Here is a 21,776-nt window from a genome sequence, read left to right on the forward strand (position 1 = left end):
GCTTGCAACAAAGCAACAAAAGTGTCAACAGTGTGCAAAGCATGTCCAGATCAACCTTTCCTTTGCAAAAAATGTTTTGGACCCTACCATAAAATATAGGAAAATTCATTATACAATTAAATTAAATATATATACATATGAATAAAGAAATATTATAATAAAAAATAATAATGCAAATATGTATCAAAATATATGAAAATATATATTATTATATATATGCAAATATAAGTAAACAAATATAAAAAATATTCCAATAAAAAAATATTAATCCGACTTTTTAACCCTTAAAGGATTGTCGCATTTGAAATTCAATCCAAAAATATTTCAAATTCAATTCCAAAAGAAAAAATATGTAAAAATTCATATTAATGATTATTTTTTCTATTTTGGAATTTTGAATTTTTGAAATCAGCAATTTTTGAAGAAATTGGAAATAAATCGTCTTTCCTCAAAGGGTTGAGAATAAATAAATAAATAAGTACAATTATTATAAAATCGTTTCAAGTTATATTTACATTCCAAGTTGAAAATTTTATAAAATTATTCCGTAACTCATTGTTTTTAACAAATATGTAAAAAAATATGTTATTTGAATAAAGAACAACATGGAAATGTTTAATTCTATTACATAAATAATCTAAACTTGTTCCAATTATTCGAAAAGTCTCTATTTTTCCAAATGGAAAGTAAGTTTAATTTAATTATTTTACGCTCAATACGGTTTAAAATAATATTTCCGAATGTTATTTTCAAGTTCAAAATAGGAAAAAAAAAATTCTTTTTTTTTGGAATAAGATGGTCTAAACACAGTAAATTTCTAACAATTTTCGGTTAAATTTAATTTTTAACAAATTGTAATAAAAAAATCCAAGACCTTCTCATTTTTCATGACAATGTAATATGTAATAAAATAAAAGAAAAATAGAACACAAAAAAGTAAAAAAAAAACAGTAAAAATGTAAGATTAAAAAAGGTGGAAAGGGAAACTCAATGTGTATTAATAAAAAAATTTATTATTTAATCGAATTAAACAGTGTTAATAAAAAATAACAATGTTATTTATAATTATGCCTATAAAAAAATCTGTTAATTTGAGAATTTTTTTTTTTTTAATTTTTCCAAAGGAAGCAGGAAATTATTTTTTAAGTTTAAAAAAAAAATATCCATTTCTTAATATAAATTTTCAATTTTTGATAAAAATAATTGTAATCTTGTTGCAGAGTCGTCAATTCTTCTTGTTAACGTTCAGGGATCTTATGGTGAGAATGAATCATCGGGAATCAATAATCAAGAGAGTGGAAGTCAATTGAATTCATCGACAGGAACAGGATCATCGTCATGGTCATCGCATGCAGATTCACGTTCCTACAATGCGAATAGAAAAAAATTTTGTTGCCCCCGTTGTAATAGAGGTTACACGCGAATTTACGACATGAAAACACACTATCAATTCCAGTGTGGAAAAGCGCCACGCTATCAGTGTCGCTATTGTGCTAAAACTGATAAATTCAGTTCAAATATGTATAATCATGTGCGAAAAATGCACAGGAACGAGCCATTAGTCATTATAGATTTATTTAAACAATTATCGAGGACTAGTTACATGTAATATTTTTTTGGGGTTATTAATAAGTTTTGTATTATTAATACGAAGTATTAATTATTATTAATATGCGATATTAATTGTTATTAATGCGCGATATTAATTATTAATAATATGAGATATTAATAATATAAATTTGTTTATAATTTGTTTATTTGTTTTTAATTCGACAATTATATTTCAGTACGTAGTCCTCTATTTGGTGGAAATTTTCTTTTGGGGTTTGTACCACTTTATCAACTTTGAAAAATCGAGATTTGTTTTTATTGAAAAATATTTTTTTTACAGAGACTCAGAGTGTACGTAACGGCCCCTCTTCTTTCTCTCTCTAGCGACGCATGCGCGAGCGTCACGAGAAGCTACTGCGCTTGCGCCACTATTTTCTACGAATGAGAGCGGCGCACGCGCAGTTCCGTTTCGCGACGGTCGCGCATGCGTCACTAGAGAGAGAAAGAAGAGGGGACGTTAGGTGCGCTTTGACTCTATATATAATAATATATATTATATAAATTTATCTCAAAAGCAATAAAAAATTTAATTCAATATTTATTTAGTTTGTTTGCATTTCAGCTACTTTTGTTAAAAGTGCGTCGCATTTATTTATTTTCTATTAAGAAATATTTGGAAAGGAAAAAAAATTTTGGCAGGGGAAAAAGACTCTCGCAGCCGCTTTGCGCCTGCGTGCGTTTTTTTCCCCTGTCTACTTTCCACTCTCTTTCCTATTGGTAGAAAATTGCGCGCTTTTTGAAAATTCTTTAATATTAAAAAATTTGTTAACAAAAACAAAAATAATTTTTATCCCTGAAATTAAAACACTTTAGTTTAGTATTAATATTTTCCAAATTCCAGTCGACATTAATTTTACTAAATTAGGTGTAAAATAATTTAATAAAATTAATATCGACTGGAAAAAAATTACGGAAATAAAAAATATCAATTTGAGAGATTAATATTTTTTTAATTGTTTTTCTTTTGATAATTAAATGTATTTTAAATACTTGAATGTATTTTAAATTTTTTAATGTATTTTAAATAAGCGCGGGGTTCTTTCCACCAATGAGAAAATAGTGACACAGGCGCAGTTGCTTTTCAGACGCGCATGCGCTAGATGACAAAGACAAAAGAGGGGCCGTTAGAAAAACTAACTACTACACTAGTAAAACTTTAAATAAACAAATTCTATTCTTCAATAAGTAAAAAAAAAGAAAATTTTAAATACAACAATTTTTTATACACTTAAAAAGTTTTTTTTATCGAATTAAAAAATTTCCAAAATCAAAATAATGTAAAAAAAATTCCAAAAAGCAATTTTCAACCCTGTAAAGTGGCACAGACTCTAAAAAGCAGACCTTTCAAACACGAACTCTAATTTATTTTATTGTAAAAATAAAAATATTAAATAAATAATTTGACACACTGTACAATGAGAAATGTATATCAAAAAAACAATGATGGGGAGAAATTTTCTTTTAATTTGTTAAATATCTGTAAAGCAATAATAATTATTTAGATTTAAAGAATAAATAGATCTTAACTTTTTACTATAAAAAGTCACAAGAAAATTTTTGTAAATAATATAATTATATGACATTTGTAGCAGTCGATAATGTTAAAAATTTTTTTCTTCTTTTTTTAAATGTGTACTTAATGTGAAATAAGAGATAAAAAAAAATCAACTATTTTTTGGGTTCAATAAAAAATTGCCTTTATCAAAATAACGTGCATTGCGATTCAATTCAGTTCTTTTAATTATCATATTTAAATAAATATTTTATTTAATTTAAGCGAAAATTAAAATTTTTTGTTTATATTGTATTCTTCTTATTATTTTTTTTATTTTTTTATTCTTATCATTTTTTTTATTTTTCTCGCCTTATGGAAAAAAATAGATAAGAATCAAAATATATTATCATTTTTTATAATTCTTATAATATTTTTTATTTTTAATTAAAATTTATTATTTTTTCTTTTAAGTACAGTAGAATTATTATTTAAAAATATTTCGAGTTTAGAAATTTTCTTTTTTTTTTATTCTGGCAAAAATTTCCAACTAACAAATATTTAATGCTTTTTGTTTCAGATATAAACTCGGGCTTGCTTCAAATTTCCCTAAATGCGGAAAGTTTTAGTGGATATCAAAATTCAAGCTACGAAAATCCGGAGAGAAATTTCAAAAAATATCCTTGCCCCAATTGCCCAAGTGCTTTTAGTCGAAAAAATGGACTCATTTGCCATTTACGCTTTGAATGCGGTCAACCGCCGCGATTTAAATGCCCCTACTGCGATTATAGATCGAAAAAATCATCAAACGTTCAAAAACACGTTCGAATTAAACATCCAGGAGAGCCTGTATCATATTTATTTATATAAATGAAAAGCCGAAAAAAAATTATATCACACACATTGAAAATCCAATCTCCTTTTTTTGTAAAAATACATAAAATTTGTTAAGAAGAAATAAAATATTTTTACCATTGAATGTTGTTTCATTAATAATTTCTTTTTACAACTATTTTTTTCAAATTTTTTTTCGAATTTTTTTTTAAATTAAAAAAATTTTTTTAAACATTGAAGTAGAAATGGAAAAATACCCTTTACTTTGGTATTTGTTACTTAAATATTTCATGTATAACAATAATATGTATTTCCTCTCAATGTATATTTGCTTCTGAACTATGTACTTAATTACAACTAAAATTGACTATTTTTCAAAAAAAAAAAAAAAAAAAAAAAAAAAAAAATTCCAGAATGAAATATTAATTTGCTTATTTTTTTCTTTTAGATTACAGTACATCAATTGACGTGAAATTCGTTTGTCCACAATGTAAACGAAATTTCCGACGAATGAAAGGATTAAAGCAGCATATGACTTATGAATGTAATCGGCAACCACGTTTCCAGTGTCCATATTGTTGTCAACGTTCAAAATTGTTGTCAAATTTGTATAAACACGTTCGACGAATTCACGTGGGAAATAAAGTCTGGGGCATTGATCTTCATCAACAATGAAAGGAAATTCAGAAAATTTATATTTATGCTACCTCAGAAGTTACAAGAAAAAATATTCTCGGAACAAATTAATTAATTTTCACTTAAAATAAAAATAAAAATTAAATGCAAAATTAGAAAAAAAATTAAACATTAAAAATTTAATTGATAGACATTAATTTTATAATTAAACTTATTTTAATATATTCTCAAAAAATATAAACACAAAATTTTGAGTTTTCAATGTTTTTTTATTTAAAGAGTTAAAATTTCTATGAGTCCACTTTTAATTTAAAACAAATTAGTCAAAAATGAATGTTAAAATTTTTATGCGTTCACTTTTAATTTAAAACAAATTAGTCAAAAATTAATGTTACGAATTCGTTGATATTATTAAAAAAAAAAACCAAATTCATGTTCCTAAGATCTGCATACTTGTAAAATGTAAATTGTAATTATAGTTGTCCATAATATTATATTCATATTTAAAATATAGAAATGCACAAATGATGTAAAAAAAAACTTATTGTAGAAAAAATGAATCTTTTATTAAAAAAAAGATTTTGATAATTTACTTTTTAATTAATTAGTGAGAAGGTCAATTAAAAGGTGTACTTAAATCTTGTAAAAATTTTCACCAGTTCACAGTAATTTTTATTACTGAAATTTAAAAAAAAAAAAAAGAAATTAAAACTCCTCAGATAGCTAACCGTTTGTTCGTACGTGGTCGCCATGGTAACTTGTAAGAGTAAGAGAGACGGAGAGTTCTTTCATCTCACTCACTCTTACACGTTGCCATGGCGACCGCGCATGCGCTGTGACCATATAACCTACAAAAGAAGAAACAAAATTGAATTTAGTATAAAGTTACTAAAAATTAGTGGAAATGTTTACTAATTAAAATCATTGGTATTTTTTGGTTCAGACCTAATTTAAATTAATTAAAGAAATTATTTAATTAAAGAAAATTGAAAAATTGTTATTAAAATATATTTGTAAGAAAAGCAAAAAAAGGAAATGTTTCTGTTTGAAATATTTTCTTTTCAAAACATGTACTTAGTTAAGGTATAGAATTATTAAGTGATTGTCAGATTAAATTAAATAATTTTAACTGTTAAATAAACAATTGATTTCAGTTATTTTGTACAAAAAAAAAACAAATTATCTTTTATTTGGTACCCTTCTTTTTTTAATTGCTTAAAAATATTTGCAGATCACATTTTTTTTTTTTCTTTGAAAAAACAATTTTAATTTTCTCTTTTTCAATTCTTTTTTTTCAGATGAAATTTTTAATTCCGGACTGGACTGGTCAGTACCATCACAAACATATCTTAATTTACGAAATTCATCAGAAGTCATGAAAAAATATCCATGCCAAAAGTGTTCTAGTGTATTTAGTCGTAAAAATGGACTCGTTTATCATGAGAGATTTGAATGCTCACAGCCACCACGATTTTGTTGTCCCTATTGTACATACAGATCACGACACGTTTCCAATACACGAAAACACGTTCGAACACGTCATCCTGGCGAGGAATTACAAACCATTGATATTTGTCAATTTAACTTAAGTTCCTGAAAAAAAAAATATTTATTGTACCATCATTTTTTTTCGATAAAAATAAAGCAATTTACTTCTTGTATATTTTATATTATTCTACATCACCACTAATTTTGGTAAAATTTTCATCAAGTCTCTTATTTATATTAAAAAAAATTAGTTTTGGGCTATAAAAAATTAAATTTTGAAAAAAAAAAAATTACTGGGAAAAATTTTCTTTGATTCTAATTTTTTAATAACTGTTTTCAGATTATTTGAACTACAATGGAACACGTATTTATGCAGTGATGGATTCAACGGGAAGAACTAAATTCCCATGTCCAAAGTGTGCGAGCCAATTTACGAGAAAGGATAATTTGCAGAATCATTTACGTTACGAGTGCTCGCAACCACCGAGATTTAACTGTCCCTATTGTTCCTATATCACAAAGAATTCATCAAATGTTCGTGCCCACGTTCGTAGAATTCATCCTGGCAATGAAATTTTTGTCGTTGACGTTACTAAAATCTATTCTTCACAATTGACCGAAAATTAGAATTAGGAACATTTTTTTTTTATTTATTTGTATAAATAATAATTAATCTGGCCGTTGTACAATAAATTTTACAAAAAAAAAAAAAATTTGTTAATATTTTTATACTGTATTAAAAAGTATTAGGGTTAATTTTAATTACATTGACTAGATTTTTTTTGTATAATGAAAATTGTGGAATTAAAGATATTTATAGATTCGACGAAATGGGGCAAATTGGGGAATTCTCTAACGTCCCCTCTTTTTACCTTGTTTAATGACGCTTGCGCAGAACTCAAGGACAAGTGGAAAGTAGGCGGGGAAAAAAGAACCGCGCAGCCGCTGACGCGCCTGCGCGTTTTTTTCCCCCTTCCTACTACTTTTTCCCCTACCTACTATTTTTTCCCCCTTCTACTATTTTTTAATAGTAAATAAATAAATAAATAAATGTGACGTACTTCCAAGAAAAATACCTAAAAAGGCAAAAAATAAATAAATAGTGAACTTCTAGATTTTCTATGTACTATTTTTTAATAGTAAATAAATATATAAATAAATATGACGCACTTCCAAGAAAAGTAATTAAAATTCAAATAAACTAAATAAATAGTAAACCAAATTTACTTAGTATTTGAATAATTAATTGAAAAATTAATTACGTTTGTAAAATATTATTACAAAACTCTAAAGCATTTAATTTCGTCTAGAAAAATTCTTTTCATTTTATGTTAAAAAATAATAATAAAAAAAAGTAATTCAAAATTATTTTTATTGTTTTCTTAATATTTTGTTTAATATTATAGTATTTGAAAATTGAAATAAGCGCGCCAATTTCTACCAATGAGGTTGAATGCTGATGCGCAAGCGCGATTAGAAAAGGAAAGAAGAGAGGACTATAGAACACCGTCTGTCTCTTTCTATAGAGTTGATTCAAATTAATTTAATTAATAATATTATTATTAATAAGAATAATTAATAATATTATTATAAAATAAATGAAATCACTCACATTTTGCCCTAATTTCCTCCTCAGTGGGTATTTATATTAAGAAACAATTTTTTTTTTCTATTGTGTTAAATTTTGTAAAAAAAAATTTCGTTTTTCTTTTCCTTTTCCGTAAATCCACGCACGTAAAATTTAAAAATTGTCACTAAAAAATTATTCTAAATGTTTTGAACGTTCAAATGAACAGAATTTTTTTTTTAAATTATTTTCTAAAATTGCATCAATAAAATTCAAAAATGAACTAAAAAATTAATTCAATTATTTAAAATGACACTTTATTTTAGTTAGAAATAAGAATTTTTTTTCAAAAAAATATTTTGTAATGAAATTTAAATTTGAAGGAAGAATGAAAAAAAAAATTGTTCACTTGAACGTTCGAAACTTTAGGGACAAAAACAAACCACCATAATCATGATAATCGTAAATTTGTTATACTCATTTTAGAATTCATTGCTATAAAATAAAAAAAAATGTTTTTCATGTAAAAAATTTGTCATACTGTAAAATAAAGAAGTTTAATTGAGTAATTTCTTATTTTTATTTCATTTTTTGAAATGGAAAATGAAAATAATTGTTAAAAATAATTCGTAGAAAATTTATTATATTTAACAATAATTTTTGCAACACCGAAACAAAAATTGTGAGAAAAATTTAAAAAATTAATTTCCAAACGAATTTCCAATTAAAAATAATTGTTAAAAATAATTCATCAGAAAATTTATATTTAACAATAATTTTTCTAGACTGAAATTAATGGAAGAAATATGCAAATAAATTTCTAAACGGATTTCCAAATAAATTTCCAAACAGATTTCCAAATGAATTTCCAAACGAATTTCCGAAAAAAAATAATTGTTAAAAATAATTCGCAGAAAATTTATTATATTTAACAATAATTTTTACAACACCGAAACAAAAATAGTGAGAAAAATTTAAAAAATTAATTTCCAAACGAATTTCCAATTAAAAATAATTGTTAAAAATAATTCATCAGAAAATTTATATTTAACAATAATTTTTCTAGACTGAAATGAATGGAAGAAATATGCAAATAAATTTCCAAACGGATTTCCAAATAAAAATAATTGTTAAAAATAAAATTCGTAGAAAATTTATATTTAACAATAATTTTTGCAACACCGAAACAAAAATTGTGAGAAAAATTTCCAAACGAATTTCTAATTAAAAATAATTGTTAAGAATAATTCATCAGAAAATTTATATTTAACAATAATTTTTCTAGACTGAAATGAATGGAAGAAATTTCGAAATAAATTTCCAAATAAATTTCCAAATGAATTTCCAAACGAATTTCCGAATAAAAATAATTGTTAAAAATAATTGGCAGAAAATTTATATTTAACAATAATTTTTGCAACACCGATTTAAAAATTGTCTTGTGTGAAAGAACTTAAAAGTAATCTTCTAACAGAAAATTTGTTGAAACTCATGTAAAATACAAAAGAAATGTAATATTTTTCCTCTAAAATCTCAACTAATTGTTTCAGATTGCGATTATGTCTTCGTTAATGTGACAGCAAGTGAAAATGGCTCAGACACATTTTGGGATTCAACGACCAACAATGCGAATAATTTTTCGGAAATTTCAATAGAAGATAATCCCCTTCTAGTCGATTCCGATATTGAAGAGGCAAATCATAAACGAACAATTAAATTAGAACTCTTAGAAAATTTCAATCGTGAAGAAAATTTACCCGTTAATCCATTCTCAAAATCAACATTCGAAGATAATACTCGGTCAATTCACCCAGATTTAGAGGACGGGAACTTCAAAGTAAATTTACAATCAAAATTATTCAAAACCACAAGTCAACGGAAGAATTTCGAAGTCAATAATTTACAAAAACCCTACGATTTAAAAATACTCAAAGTCGAATTAAGAAAACTCCCCGATAGTCAGCTACCAATTACCAAAGATTTAAGTAAAAATTACAATTCAAGACAGAAGAAAAATTTCAATTCACGTCTTCGTACCAATAAGGGAAAGTCAAAATCGCAGAGCAAGGAACTCACATGTCCCAAGCGTTGTGGGAAAAAATTCTTCTTCGCCTCATCATTAAAGAAACATTTAAATAAAGTCTGTGGCGGCTATTCAATACGATACAAATGTCCCGAATGTCGATACAAAAAAGCAAATCGCTACGAAGTTGTGAGGCACATTAAACGACAGCACGATGATCTCTCAATAGTTCCCCTCGATTTATGGGCTGCTGGAAATTCAAGTCCATCGCTAAATTCATCCGACGATGAGGACGCCATGGAGAAATTAATGAAAAAACAAGTCCTTCAATCAATTCAATTTCGCAATGCCGATAGTGAGATAAAAATATCAAATGTCTCCAGTCTCGCCACAATGGACGATGTCAAACCGAACATCGATGAATTGTCATTGGTGAAAAATCCCTTTGAGGGCGATGCAAAATTACCCTGTACAAATAAATGTGGTACTGTTTGTAAATCTGTTTACAGTTTAAATTCACATATTCGTTATGAATGTCAAAAATTACGATATAAATGCCCCTATTGTACGTCGAGAAGTAAATATTCCCGGAATATTCTCAGTCATGTGAAATTATTACATAATGATCGTTCGGAATTTGCTATTGATACTGTTACCAAAAGAATTTTAGGCACTTCCGATAATATTCGACGATCCGAAAGAATTTCCGCTGCACAAATTACTTAAAGTGATTTGTTACAGGGTTTTTTTTTTATTTTTTTTGTTATTATTATTATAGAAATAGTTTGACGACAGATATTTCCTAACAAAAGAGAAAGAAAAAGTGTGAAAAAAAAAGGAATCGTGCGTATTATTTTCGAAAATAGAAATTTATATTTTATACCTAACAATTTTATTTGGAAAATCAATTTTCATACAATTATGTACATTATAGTTCTTTATTATAAAGTTCATGTCTGTACTCTAAAATGACACAAAACTTATAAGTATTATACGTTTAAGGAATGTTGCTTTCCGATTGGATTGAAAACTGTAAAACAAATGCTGAGAAAAATATTTTGCTTTTACAACAAAGAATGCAGTGGAAAAAAAATTAATTTTGGTAAAATAATTGATTACTTAACGATTAGACTAAAAAAAAATTCATTTGGTTCAAATTATCAAAAACTTGTCTATTATTAAATATTTTCTTGACTTAAATAATTTTTATTTTAAGTAAATATTTTCTTGACTTAAATAATTTTTATTTAAAGTAAATATTTTCTTGACTTAAATAATTTTTATTTAAAATAAATATATTCTTGACTCAAATAAATTGTATTTGAACTAAATACTGAACTGATTCATTCAAACATAATTTATTTGATTTAAATGAAAATCATTTGATTCAAGTAAATATTTTTTTTAAAATGGACAAGTAATTGATTAGTTGAATCAAATAATTTTTTTTCAGTGTATCAAAGAAAAATAAAAGTAAAAGTAAAAATAAAAAAATACAAATAAAATTAAAAGTATAAATAAAAAAAGTGAAAACAAAACATAATACAAATAAAAATAAAAGTAAAAATAAAAGTAAAAATAGAAGTAAAAATACAAAAAAATACAAATAGAAATACAAAAAAATACAAATAAAAGTAAAAGTAAAAAAGAGTTAAAATAAAAAACAAATTAAAATAAAATTAAAAATAATAATAAAATAATAGTTTTTATACTTAAATCAAATAAATTTTATTTGAAACAATTCCCGATGAATGTAAATTGAAAATTTTCTAAAGGGAGAGTTCGACTATACTGCTACAGTGATCATAAAATAAAATTGATCACAAAAAAATTGTTGACTGTGAATATTTTTTATTCGAAAAAAATACCTATTTCTTTTAAAACTCATTTGAAATTTTTTCAAATATTTGTTTTTAGGTTTAAAAAAATTGTCAACTTAAAATTTTTCTTTTTTTTCTTTTTGAAGAATTTATCTAATTTTATTTTAAATCAATTTCTAATAGAAAAAAAATCATTTTTCGGCTTAAAAACAAACTTTACTTTTAAAAATGCACATAAAATATTTTTCTTGATTTTTTGAGAAATTCTGAAGAAAATTATTTAATACTTCTTAATTTTCCAAATTTCAGGTTATTTTCTTATTTTTAAAAATTTTTTATAGAATGAAATCATTTTTTTTTACTTAAAAATAAAATTTTAATATTAAAAATTGGACGTAAAATATTTTTCATCATTTTTTGAGAAATTCTGAAGAAAATTATTCAAAACTTGTCAATTTTCGAAATTTCAGGTTTTTTTTTTTTTGTTTTAAAGCACTTTTTGTAGAATTAAGTCATTTTTCACTTAAAAATAAATTTGACTATTAAAAATTGGACGTAAAATATTTTTCTTCGTTTTTTGAAAAATTTATTCTGAAGGAAATTATTCAAAACTTGATAATTTTCAAAATTTCAGGTCATTTTTTTTTAAAAATTTTTTTTAGAATAAAAATCATTTTTTCACTTAAAAATAAATTTTACTATTAAAAATTGCACGTATATAAAATAGATATCAGTTGATTTTCTGAAAAATTTATTCTGAAGAAAATTTTAAAAAACTTGTTAATTTTAAAAATTTTAAGTTTAAGATCATAAAACGAAATGAATTAGAAATATTTTTTTAGCAAAAATTTTATAAAATAAAATAAAAAAATTTTAACTGTTGAATAAATTTTAATAATCATGGAAGGATTTTTTCTGAAAAAATATTTGTTTTGCATTTTATTTTATTATCATAAATATTGAGAATCTAAAATTTCGAAAATTAACAACTTTTGAATAATTTTCTTCAGAATAAATTTTTCAAGAAATTGCCAAAAATATTTTCAGTCAAATTATTAATAGTAAAGTATATTTTTAAGCGAAAAAATGATTTTCTTTCTGAAAAAGAAAGATGCTTGAAAATAAAATTCGATAAATTCTTCAAAAAAAAAACATAAATAAAAAAATTAGAAATTTTAAGTCAATAAATTTTTTTAATTTTGCAAAAACACATAAACGTTAACGAATTCATTATTTGAAGCAAATAAATTTATTTTTCACTGCAACAATGATAGATATTTCTGTAAGAAAAATGTTTACGTTGGTAAAGTTAATAATGTTTATAATGATAGAAATATTTTCTTTATTTAAATTTTTTCGAATTTTTCTATAAAAGATTTTTTGCAAAAATATATTTCAGTTTTTTGATTCACCGACGTAAATTTTTAAGTCATCTCAATAAAATTTTAACTATTTATTTTCCTTCCATAGTAAAAATTAATAAAAAACTTTTTTAAAATAAAATTTTATTAATCCAATACAAAAAAAAAATTAACAAAAATAACAATTTTTTATCTGTAAAAGCCGAATATTTTTCATTGTCTAATTTGTTTATATAGCCCAAACTGCGAAAACTAGATTACGAGAAGCGTGAGAAATTTCAAAAATTATTATCATCACAAAATTAAAAATTTCAATTTCTTCAGCAAAATATTTTTTGTAATAATAATAATTAATGTACAATCTCAAAATCTTGTTCTACGGATATTTATAATAATCCGTAGGTAATCAATTTTTCTCAATTTATTATCAATAATTATAAATATGTTATGACAGAAATGTTATTTTAATTTACAAAAAAAAAAAAACCAGTACGAAACTTAAAAATAAGTTCAAAAAATATTTGTTTATATTTGAGGATATGAAATACCTCATTTTTGTGTTTCTCTTTTTAAAATTTAAATTTAAATAAAAATAGATATCATCACGTGCTCTTTTTTTATTTTACACCCAAATTTTATATAATTGAAAAAGCTTTCTTTGATAAATTCGCATCTAATTGATATTTTCTCACTTGTAATAATTGACAAAATTTTTATTTTTTTCTTAATACAATGTTTTTGACGCATTTAGTAATTTTATCATCTCTTACATTTTAAACGCTTTATTAAATTCACTTTATAAATGTTGCTTATTATTTGCTATCTGTAATAACAATTATTATTATTAAACAATTATTACAGTGAAATAAATAAAATGAATCAAGAACTCTTTGAATTTTAATTAGTAAAAAATGTTCACTAATTGTTTGCTTTCAAATTAAAAAAAAAAAAAAAAAAAAAAAAAAAAAAAAAATTACTATTTATTAGTAAAATTTACTAATAATTATGAGTATTACTATTAGTGAATTTTACGAATTAACCCCTTCACAGTCGAGTAAAAATAAAGTTTTTGTGCCATAAGTGTTCAAAAAAAATTTTTTTTTTTAAATCATGATATTGTCTTATTATATGTTTTTGAGGTCACTGATTCAAAATCCGTGGTCGAAAAGTCAAAATTCAAAATGGCGGCTTCAAAATATCGACCTAAAAAAATTAAAAAGTTAATGAATGCGTTAACTTAAAAATTTTTTTTGTTGACTTTTTAAAGCTGCCATTATAAATTTTAAATTTTTGACCACAGATTTGGAATCAGCGACCTCGAAAACCCCCTAGTAGGCATTTTAAGGCATTTTCAGACAGATTCGTTAACTTAAAAATTTTTTTGGGCGCCATTTTGAAGCCGCCATTTTGAATTTTGAATTTTTGACAACGGATTTGGATTCAGCGACCCCGAAAACCCCCGAGTAAGGATTTTTATCCAGATTCGTTAACTTTTAAATGTCTTTTTTTTCGATGGCCCTATAGAGCCCATGGACATACAGGGCACGACATTTTTATGGCTCTATAGAGCCCACTGACAGTGAAGGGGTTAAAAAGCAAAAAGTCAAATTAGTGAACATTTTTACTAACTCAAATTTAGAGAGTAAAAAATTTTCTAAATAAAAATTTTCAATGTTAGCTTCAAAAAAAATATTTAATGCGACATTAATAAAATTTATTAATTTCACAACATTTTTTTTTTAACATAAGAATCTCTTTTTTCTAATTTTTTCTATTTTTCTTCTTTTCAGATCTTTATTACAAGAGGCGAAAGAGACGCACTAATACTGAATTGAAGAAGTACCCTTGTCCCAACTGTCCAAGTGTTTTTGTTTGGATGTGTACATTGAAAAGACATTTGAGAAACGAATGTGGTTTGGAACCGAGATTTCGCTGTGCTTATTGTCCATACAAAGGAAAATGGAAGGCAAACGTTTGCAGACACATTAAAACTGTACATAAAGGCTATAAAGTTTATGTTCTATCTGTCGCGGAATAAATGACGAATGACAAATAATGAAGAAAAATTATTTAAAAAACGAAGAAAAATAAAAAAAATTCTTTTTTTAAACTTAACAAATGAAGAAAAATAAAAAAAAAATTTAAATTTAACAAGTGAAGAAAAATTATAAAAAGTGGAAAATAAGACATGTATATACTTAAAAAAGAAAAATTATTAAATTTAGAAATAATTCTGTACGTTTGTACTACAGGTTGTTGAATTTTTTTTTTTTTTTTTGAGAATTATTTACAATAAATGTTACCGGGCAAATTTCTGTTGAATTTGTGCTGTACTGTATTAATTATAAACTACTTGCATTCGTTAAAAGTAAATTAAAAGTTAATTTTCTAGTTGTACTGTGATAAAATGTTCTGACTTATAAAAAAAAAAAAAAAAAAAAAAAAAAATTATTGAAGAAAGTTACTGAAATATAACAAGTACCGTCACATTCTACCACTGTAGTTTGTAAGTGATTTTCTATTGTAAAATTCCAAAGTAATTGTAAAAAAGACAAACTTTTTGTTGTATTAAAACATTAAAGTCAACACCTTTAAAATAATAATTACTCTTCATTAACCTTATTATTGACAAGCAGCAGCATCTTCTTTGCAGTGAAGAAAATTTTCTTTTCTTGTTTTTCATAAAATTTTCTACTAAAAATAATATGAGAAAAGTGTAGAAAATTTTATGAAAAAAAGAAAACTTTCAGAATAAAAAAAAATCCTCTAAGCATTTAAAAAAAAAAAATTTTTAAACTTTTTTCACTTCCTTTATTCACTATTTTTTACAGAAACTCATTTCTAACTGTTTGAACAAAATAACAGAGCTAGAATTTTAATTTTCCAACTAATTTGTTTTAACTTTACCTAATAAAAAAAATTATTTATATAAAAAAAAATTGTTCTTTAGAAAAACAAAACCAAAATTAATTGTCAAGTTTCTTTTTTCAGATACGAGATTGAAAACACCTTTCAATAATGATGAAAGACTAACTTATGCGGAAATACGTGGGAAGTATGTGAGAAAATTTGCCTGTCCACAATGTCCAAGTGCTTTTCGAACAAAGCCAAGTCTTCAGAGGCACATCAAATTCGAATGCAATTTGGATCCAAAATATAAATGTCCCTATTGTCATCATATGACGAAAAAATCGTCCAATGCTTACACACACGTTCGTCGACAACATCCCAAATGTCAAGTTTATATAATTGATCTGAGAAGTGGCGAGGACGCGAAAGTCGTTCGACTTCCTAAGTTAGCCTCGAGAAAAGTGTAGAAAATTTTATAAAAAAAAAAGAAAAAAAAGAAAAATTTCATTATTAAAAAAAAAAAAAAAAAAAAAAAAAAAAAAAAATTGTGAATTTATACTATTGTATTGCATGTGCTACAATATTTTTGTGTTTAATTATTATGTACACGCAAGTATATTATAGGAAAATATAATAACTTTCGTCATATTACTTTTAGTGTATTCCATCCATCATCATCTTTTTGTAATTGTGATTTTATTCTCATTTGACATAAAAATTATTTTACATGAATTTGATTCGTGTCGAAAAATTCAATTGACAAAAAGTTCAATTGACAAAGAATTCATTTGACAAAAAGTTCATTTAACAAAAAATTCATTTGACAAAAAACACATTTGCCAAAAAATACATTTGACGTAAAATACGTTTAATATAAATGTCATTTAACATAAAATTCATTTCTGTCATTTAACGAAAAAATTATTTGACGTGAAGTTCATTTAACATAAAATTCATTTGACATGAAGTTTATTTAACAATTAAATTCACTTGACATTAATTTTATTTGAGAAAAATTCATTTGACAAAAAAACATTTGCCAAAAAAATATATTTGACGTAAAATACTTAACATAAATGTCAGTTAACATAAAATTAATTCCTGTCATTTAACGTAAAAATTATGACAATGAACTTTACGTCAAATAAAATTTTTGTCAAATTAATTTATTTCACAAAGATTTTATTTGACGTGAAGTTTATTTAACATAAAATTCATTTGACATGAAATTTATTTAACATAAAATTCATTTGACATGAAATTTATCTAACAATAAAATACACTTGAAATCAATTTCATTTGACAAAAAGTTCATTTGACAAAAAATTCATTTAACAAAAAATACATTTGACGTTAAATACGTTTATCATAAGTATCATTAAACATGAAATTTATTCCTGTCATTTAACGTAAAAATTGACATAAATTTCAATTTTAAATTTCATTTGACAAAAAATTCATTTGACATAAATTTTATTTGACGTAAAGTTCGTTTAAGATAAAATTCATTTGACATGAATTTTATTCGACGTGAAGTTCATTTAACAAAAAATTCATTTGACATCAATTTTATTTCACAGAAAGTTCATTTGACATAAAAATATCAGCACGAATTAAGTAACTAATCAGATATTATCATAAAAATAGTTATTTTGACAATTTTAAAATTCGCGGCTATATTTTTATGTCAAATAATCTTTACGTCAAATAAAAATTTGTGTCCAAGTGAATTTTATGTCAAATGAGAATTATATTAAACAAATGTTGTGACAAATGAATATTGTAATCAATTTCATTTAACATTTTTTATTTATATGTCAAATAAAATTGAAGTCAAATGAATTTCATGTCAAATGAAATTTATGTTAAATGCATTTCATGTCAAATGAAATTTTTGTTAAATGCATTTCATGTCAAATGAAATTTTTGTTAAATGTATTTCATGTCAAATGAAATTCTTAGATCATTAATATTTTTAAAAACCAGAAATATTTTAGTAAAAAGATGTTTTTTGTTTGTTTGGCCATCAGGCCAAACAAACCAAAAACATTTTTTTACTAAATGAAATTTATGTCAAATGAAATTAATGTCAAATGTATTTTTGGTAAAATGAATTTGTTGTCAAATGAATTTTTTGTCAAATTAACTTTTTGTCAAATGAAATTTATGTCAAATGTATTTTTTGTCACATGAACTTTTTGTCAAATGATGAATTTTTTGTCAAATGAACTTTTTGTGAAATGAATTTTTTTTTGTCAAATGAATTTTTCGTCTCAAACGAAAGTTAAATTAAACTGTTTTATGTCAAATAAGATTTCTTGAATATTATCATTCTACCATTTTTACCCCTCGGGTGCTTTTTCAAATAATCCACATATTTTACAATAAAACTTTCCTTAAAAAAAAATGATGCTAAAATTTTGTGGAATTCGTTCATTTTTCATAATCCATTGTGAATAATATTATGTGTTACTTAAATTTCATTAAACAATTTTGCAAAAAAAAAAAAAATGAGTCTCTAATTTTGAGATTTTTTTCGCAGTTGCTGTAATGGGTTATTACGATCCATATGCTGGAGTTCCGGACAATAATTCAAAAATATTCCACTGTACACAGTGTCCAAGTGTCTTTCGATTAAAAGCCAGTCTTCAGAGGCACATCAAGTATGAATGCTTTTTGGATCCAAAATATAAATGTCCGTATTGCGTCGTATTGTGTCGAAATTCATCAAACGCATTCAGACATGTTCGACTAAAGCACCCAAATCTCAAGGTCTACATCATTGACCTGAGATGTGGCGAAGACGCAATGGTCATTCGTCTACCAAAATTACCATAAAATTATTATTTTTCACTGACAAATTTGTAAAAATTCAAAAAAAATTTCTGTACTTTCTCTATTGTAAATAAAACTGTTATAAGAACTAAATTTTACATTTAACATTAACTTCTATTTTTTTTAATGTTAGATTTTCTCCTTTTAGAATTTTTTTTTTTTTTTTTTTTTTTTTTTTTTTTTATTGAAAAAACATTTAGTGCAAAGCAATAATATTGAGATTTTTTTGCAGTTGCTGAAGTGGAAACATTTTACTTCGATGAAATGACATCGGATCCTTTAGCCGAATCACCGGAAACAAATTTAAAAAATTTTTCCTGCTCAAAATGTCGTAGTGCTTTTCGAAATAAATTAAGTCTCCAAAATCACGTCACTTTCGAATGTATTTTCGATCCAAAATATAAATGTCTCTATTGTAATGTACTATTTAAGAGCATTGCCAATGCGTACGCTCACGTTTGCCGAAAGCATCCCAATTCGCAAATTTATTTAATTGACATGAGAAGCGGTGCGGATGGGAAAATTTTCCTACTTCCCGAATTGGGGCAAAAATAAATTTCCAAAAAAGAAAAAAAACCCAAATTCATTAGAAACGAATCTAAAAACAATTTTTATGTACATCGTAAACAATTTTCGCATTCATTTTGTCATTTCATTATAAGTAGGATCATTTTTCAGACAAAAAAAAATACTGAATTCATAAATTAATGTTAACACAATGTATTTCGTTTCACAATGTTTCGATCGACAATTTTTTTATTGTGTAATTATTATAAAAACGAAAATTTTGGATGTTTTGTACTTTTTATTAAAATAACAGTTTGTGAAATTTTTTTTATTTGACTTGAGAACCATTCTCCTTTCCTACAAATTTTATTTCTTAATTAATTCCTTTATTATTAATCATAAGAGTAATTTTTTTTTTTTTTTTTTTTTTTTTTTTTAATACATGTAATAAATAAATACATTTAATTTTTTTAATACATAATATATATAATATCTATTGTCTGTTTCATCCTATAATTTTCTAATTTAATTCACAAAAACAAAGAAAGAAGTAATTTTTAATTACCAGATGTTTTTTGCAGTTGCCAGAATGGAACAAACTTTCTCCAATAAATTAACGTATTCCTACGCTGGGATTCGAAATGATAATTTGAGACAATTCGCCTGTACACAATGTCCGAGTTCCTTTGGAAGAAAATCAAGCCTGCAATGGCACATCAACAACGAATGTAATTTGGAACCAAAATTTAAATGTCCATATTGCGATCAATTGAGTAAGAGATCGTCGAATATATTCAGACATGTTCGTCGACATCACCCGAACTATGAACTTTATGTAATAGACCAGAGAAGTGGCGAGCAAGCAAATGTCGCTCGTTTTCCTAAATCGCAAAACAATTTTTACCAATAAAAAAAAAAAAAAAAAAAAATTGTATATAATTAATTTTTTGACAAAGTCTTGCTACTGTATAGTCTTTCTTGTGAATAAAAATATAATTCAAAAATTATTTTTTTTTATTTCTAAGCGAGAATTTGTTTTTTTACCAAAGAACTTTTTTTTAGTGAATTTAGAAAAAAAATACAAATTCAAAATTGGTAGAACATTAAGAACTGAATTTTTTGTTTTAGAATTGAGAGCAGCAAATTTTTAATGTTTACTATTTGTTTTCAGTTGCAGAGATGAATACGTTTTACTACAATTTTCACACGACACCTCTTGGTGGTTATAATGGAGAGGAACAATCAACAGATTTACAAAGATTTCACTGTGAAAATTGTCCGAGTGTTTTTCGAAATAAATACTACCTTCACAGGCACGTTAAATTCGAGTGCAATAAGGATCCAAAATATAAATGTCCCTATTGTAATTTATTGAGTAAAAAGTCGTCCAACGTTTTCCGACATGTTCGACGAATGCATTCCGATTTTGATGTTTATATTATTGACATGAGACAAGATTCCAAAGTCATTCGAATTCCCACTTATAAAAACCAAAGCCATTATTAAAAAAAAAAAAAAAAAAAAAATTTTGTAATTAAAATGTTAATTTAAAATTGTTGTTGTAATTAGGTGATTCCAAAGTCATTCGAATTCCCACTTATAAAAACCAAAGCCATTATTAAAAAAAACTAATCAAAAACAATTTTTTTTTTTTTTTTTTTTTAATTTAAAATTTTTGTTGTTGTAATTAGGTAAACAAATTTTTCCTGTAATAAAGTAGAGAAAGCTTGACCTAATATTGTGATACAATATTCCTGACGTTGAAAAACCAAAAGCCAATTATTAAACGAGTCTGATTGTAAAAAAAATATTTGTAGAATAATTCCGAATTGTATTGAATAATGTAGGAAAATATTTAATTTAATAAAGTAAGGACCGTTACCAGAATAAGCGTCTGCGCTTGCGCTAGTCTCACTTTCCTATTGGTGGAAAATAGTAAGAGGGGGAAAAAAGTAGTGACGCCGGGGAAAAAAGACTCGCGCAGGCGCTAACGCGCATGCGCGACTCTTTTTTCCCCGGCGTCACTACTTTTTTTCCCTGCCTGCTTTTTACTCACTTTCTTGTTGGTGAAAAACGAATTTATAAACATTTATAAAATATTTATTATAAAATTATAAAATACTGACAAAATAATTGTAAAATAATTGTAAAATAATTATAGAATAATCGAAAAATAATTGTAGAATAATCGTAAAATAATTGTAAAATAGTTGTAAAATACTTACAAAATAGTTACAAAATGCTTATAAAATAGTTTTAAAAAAATAATAATAATAAAATGAAAAGAGAGTAAAAAATAAGATTACAGTGTCAATAGTTAATTATAATATAATATATATTGTATAAAATATTTTTAAACAAAAAAAACATTTTGCATCTCTGTGAATTAGTCTTCGCTGCGCGAAATTTTTGTACATTAGTTTTTTGCCTGTTCTCGTTTATCAAAAATTATTATTTTTTTCCAAAATATTTTTTAATTTCTTACTTTTTAAAACATAATTTCTATTATTATAAATATAATTTTTTGTTTTTTTAGTGTACTGCATGTGGTAAATTTGAAAAATGTGTTTCAATAAAAAATATTTATTCTTTGTTTTCAGAATTCACAACAACTGACTTCTATCAAAAATTTCAAGCAGACACGGAACATTCAATAACGTGTATGAAGAAGACAATATTAAGGGGACGCGGTTTCGCTTGTCCGAGATGTACACGAATTTTCCATTCTGCGGGAAATTTGTCTCGACATTAT

At 24.6% G+C, this 21,776-nt stretch overlaps 2 protein-coding genes across 2 annotated transcripts; both read left to right on the top strand.

The window, feature by feature from the left end:
* Nucleotides 1–679: 679 nt before the first annotated feature.
* LOC122500613 (zinc finger protein 235-like) lies at nucleotides 680–4,612 on the top strand. Its single transcript, XM_043609624.1, has 4 exons — nucleotides 680–686; nucleotides 1,221–1,605; nucleotides 1,892–1,902; nucleotides 4,386–4,612. Exons 1-4 carry the CDS (start codon nucleotides 680–682, stop codon nucleotides 4,610–4,612), a joined length of 630 nt encoding a protein of 209 aa, XP_043465559.1.
* A 711-nt stretch (nucleotides 4,613–5,323) lies between these two features.
* LOC122500614 (gastrula zinc finger protein xFG20-1-like) lies at nucleotides 5,324–18,520 on the top strand. The gene is made up of 9 exons (XM_043609625.1): nucleotides 5,324–5,339; nucleotides 5,872–6,147; nucleotides 6,402–6,626; nucleotides 9,179–9,465; nucleotides 9,637–10,135; nucleotides 14,623–14,835; nucleotides 15,824–16,127; nucleotides 16,341–16,366; nucleotides 18,225–18,520. Exons 1-9 carry the CDS (start codon nucleotides 5,324–5,326, stop codon nucleotides 18,518–18,520), a joined length of 2,142 nt encoding a protein of 713 aa, XP_043465560.1.
* The last annotated feature ends 3,256 nt before the right edge of the window (nucleotides 18,521–21,776 follow it).

This window comes from Leptopilina heterotoma, unplaced genomic scaffold, assembly GCF_015476425.1.
Source record: "Leptopilina heterotoma isolate Lh14 unplaced genomic scaffold, ASM1547642v1 Lhet_19, whole genome shotgun sequence".
NCBI classification, from domain to species: domain Eukaryota; kingdom Metazoa; phylum Arthropoda; class Insecta; order Hymenoptera; family Figitidae; genus Leptopilina; species Leptopilina heterotoma.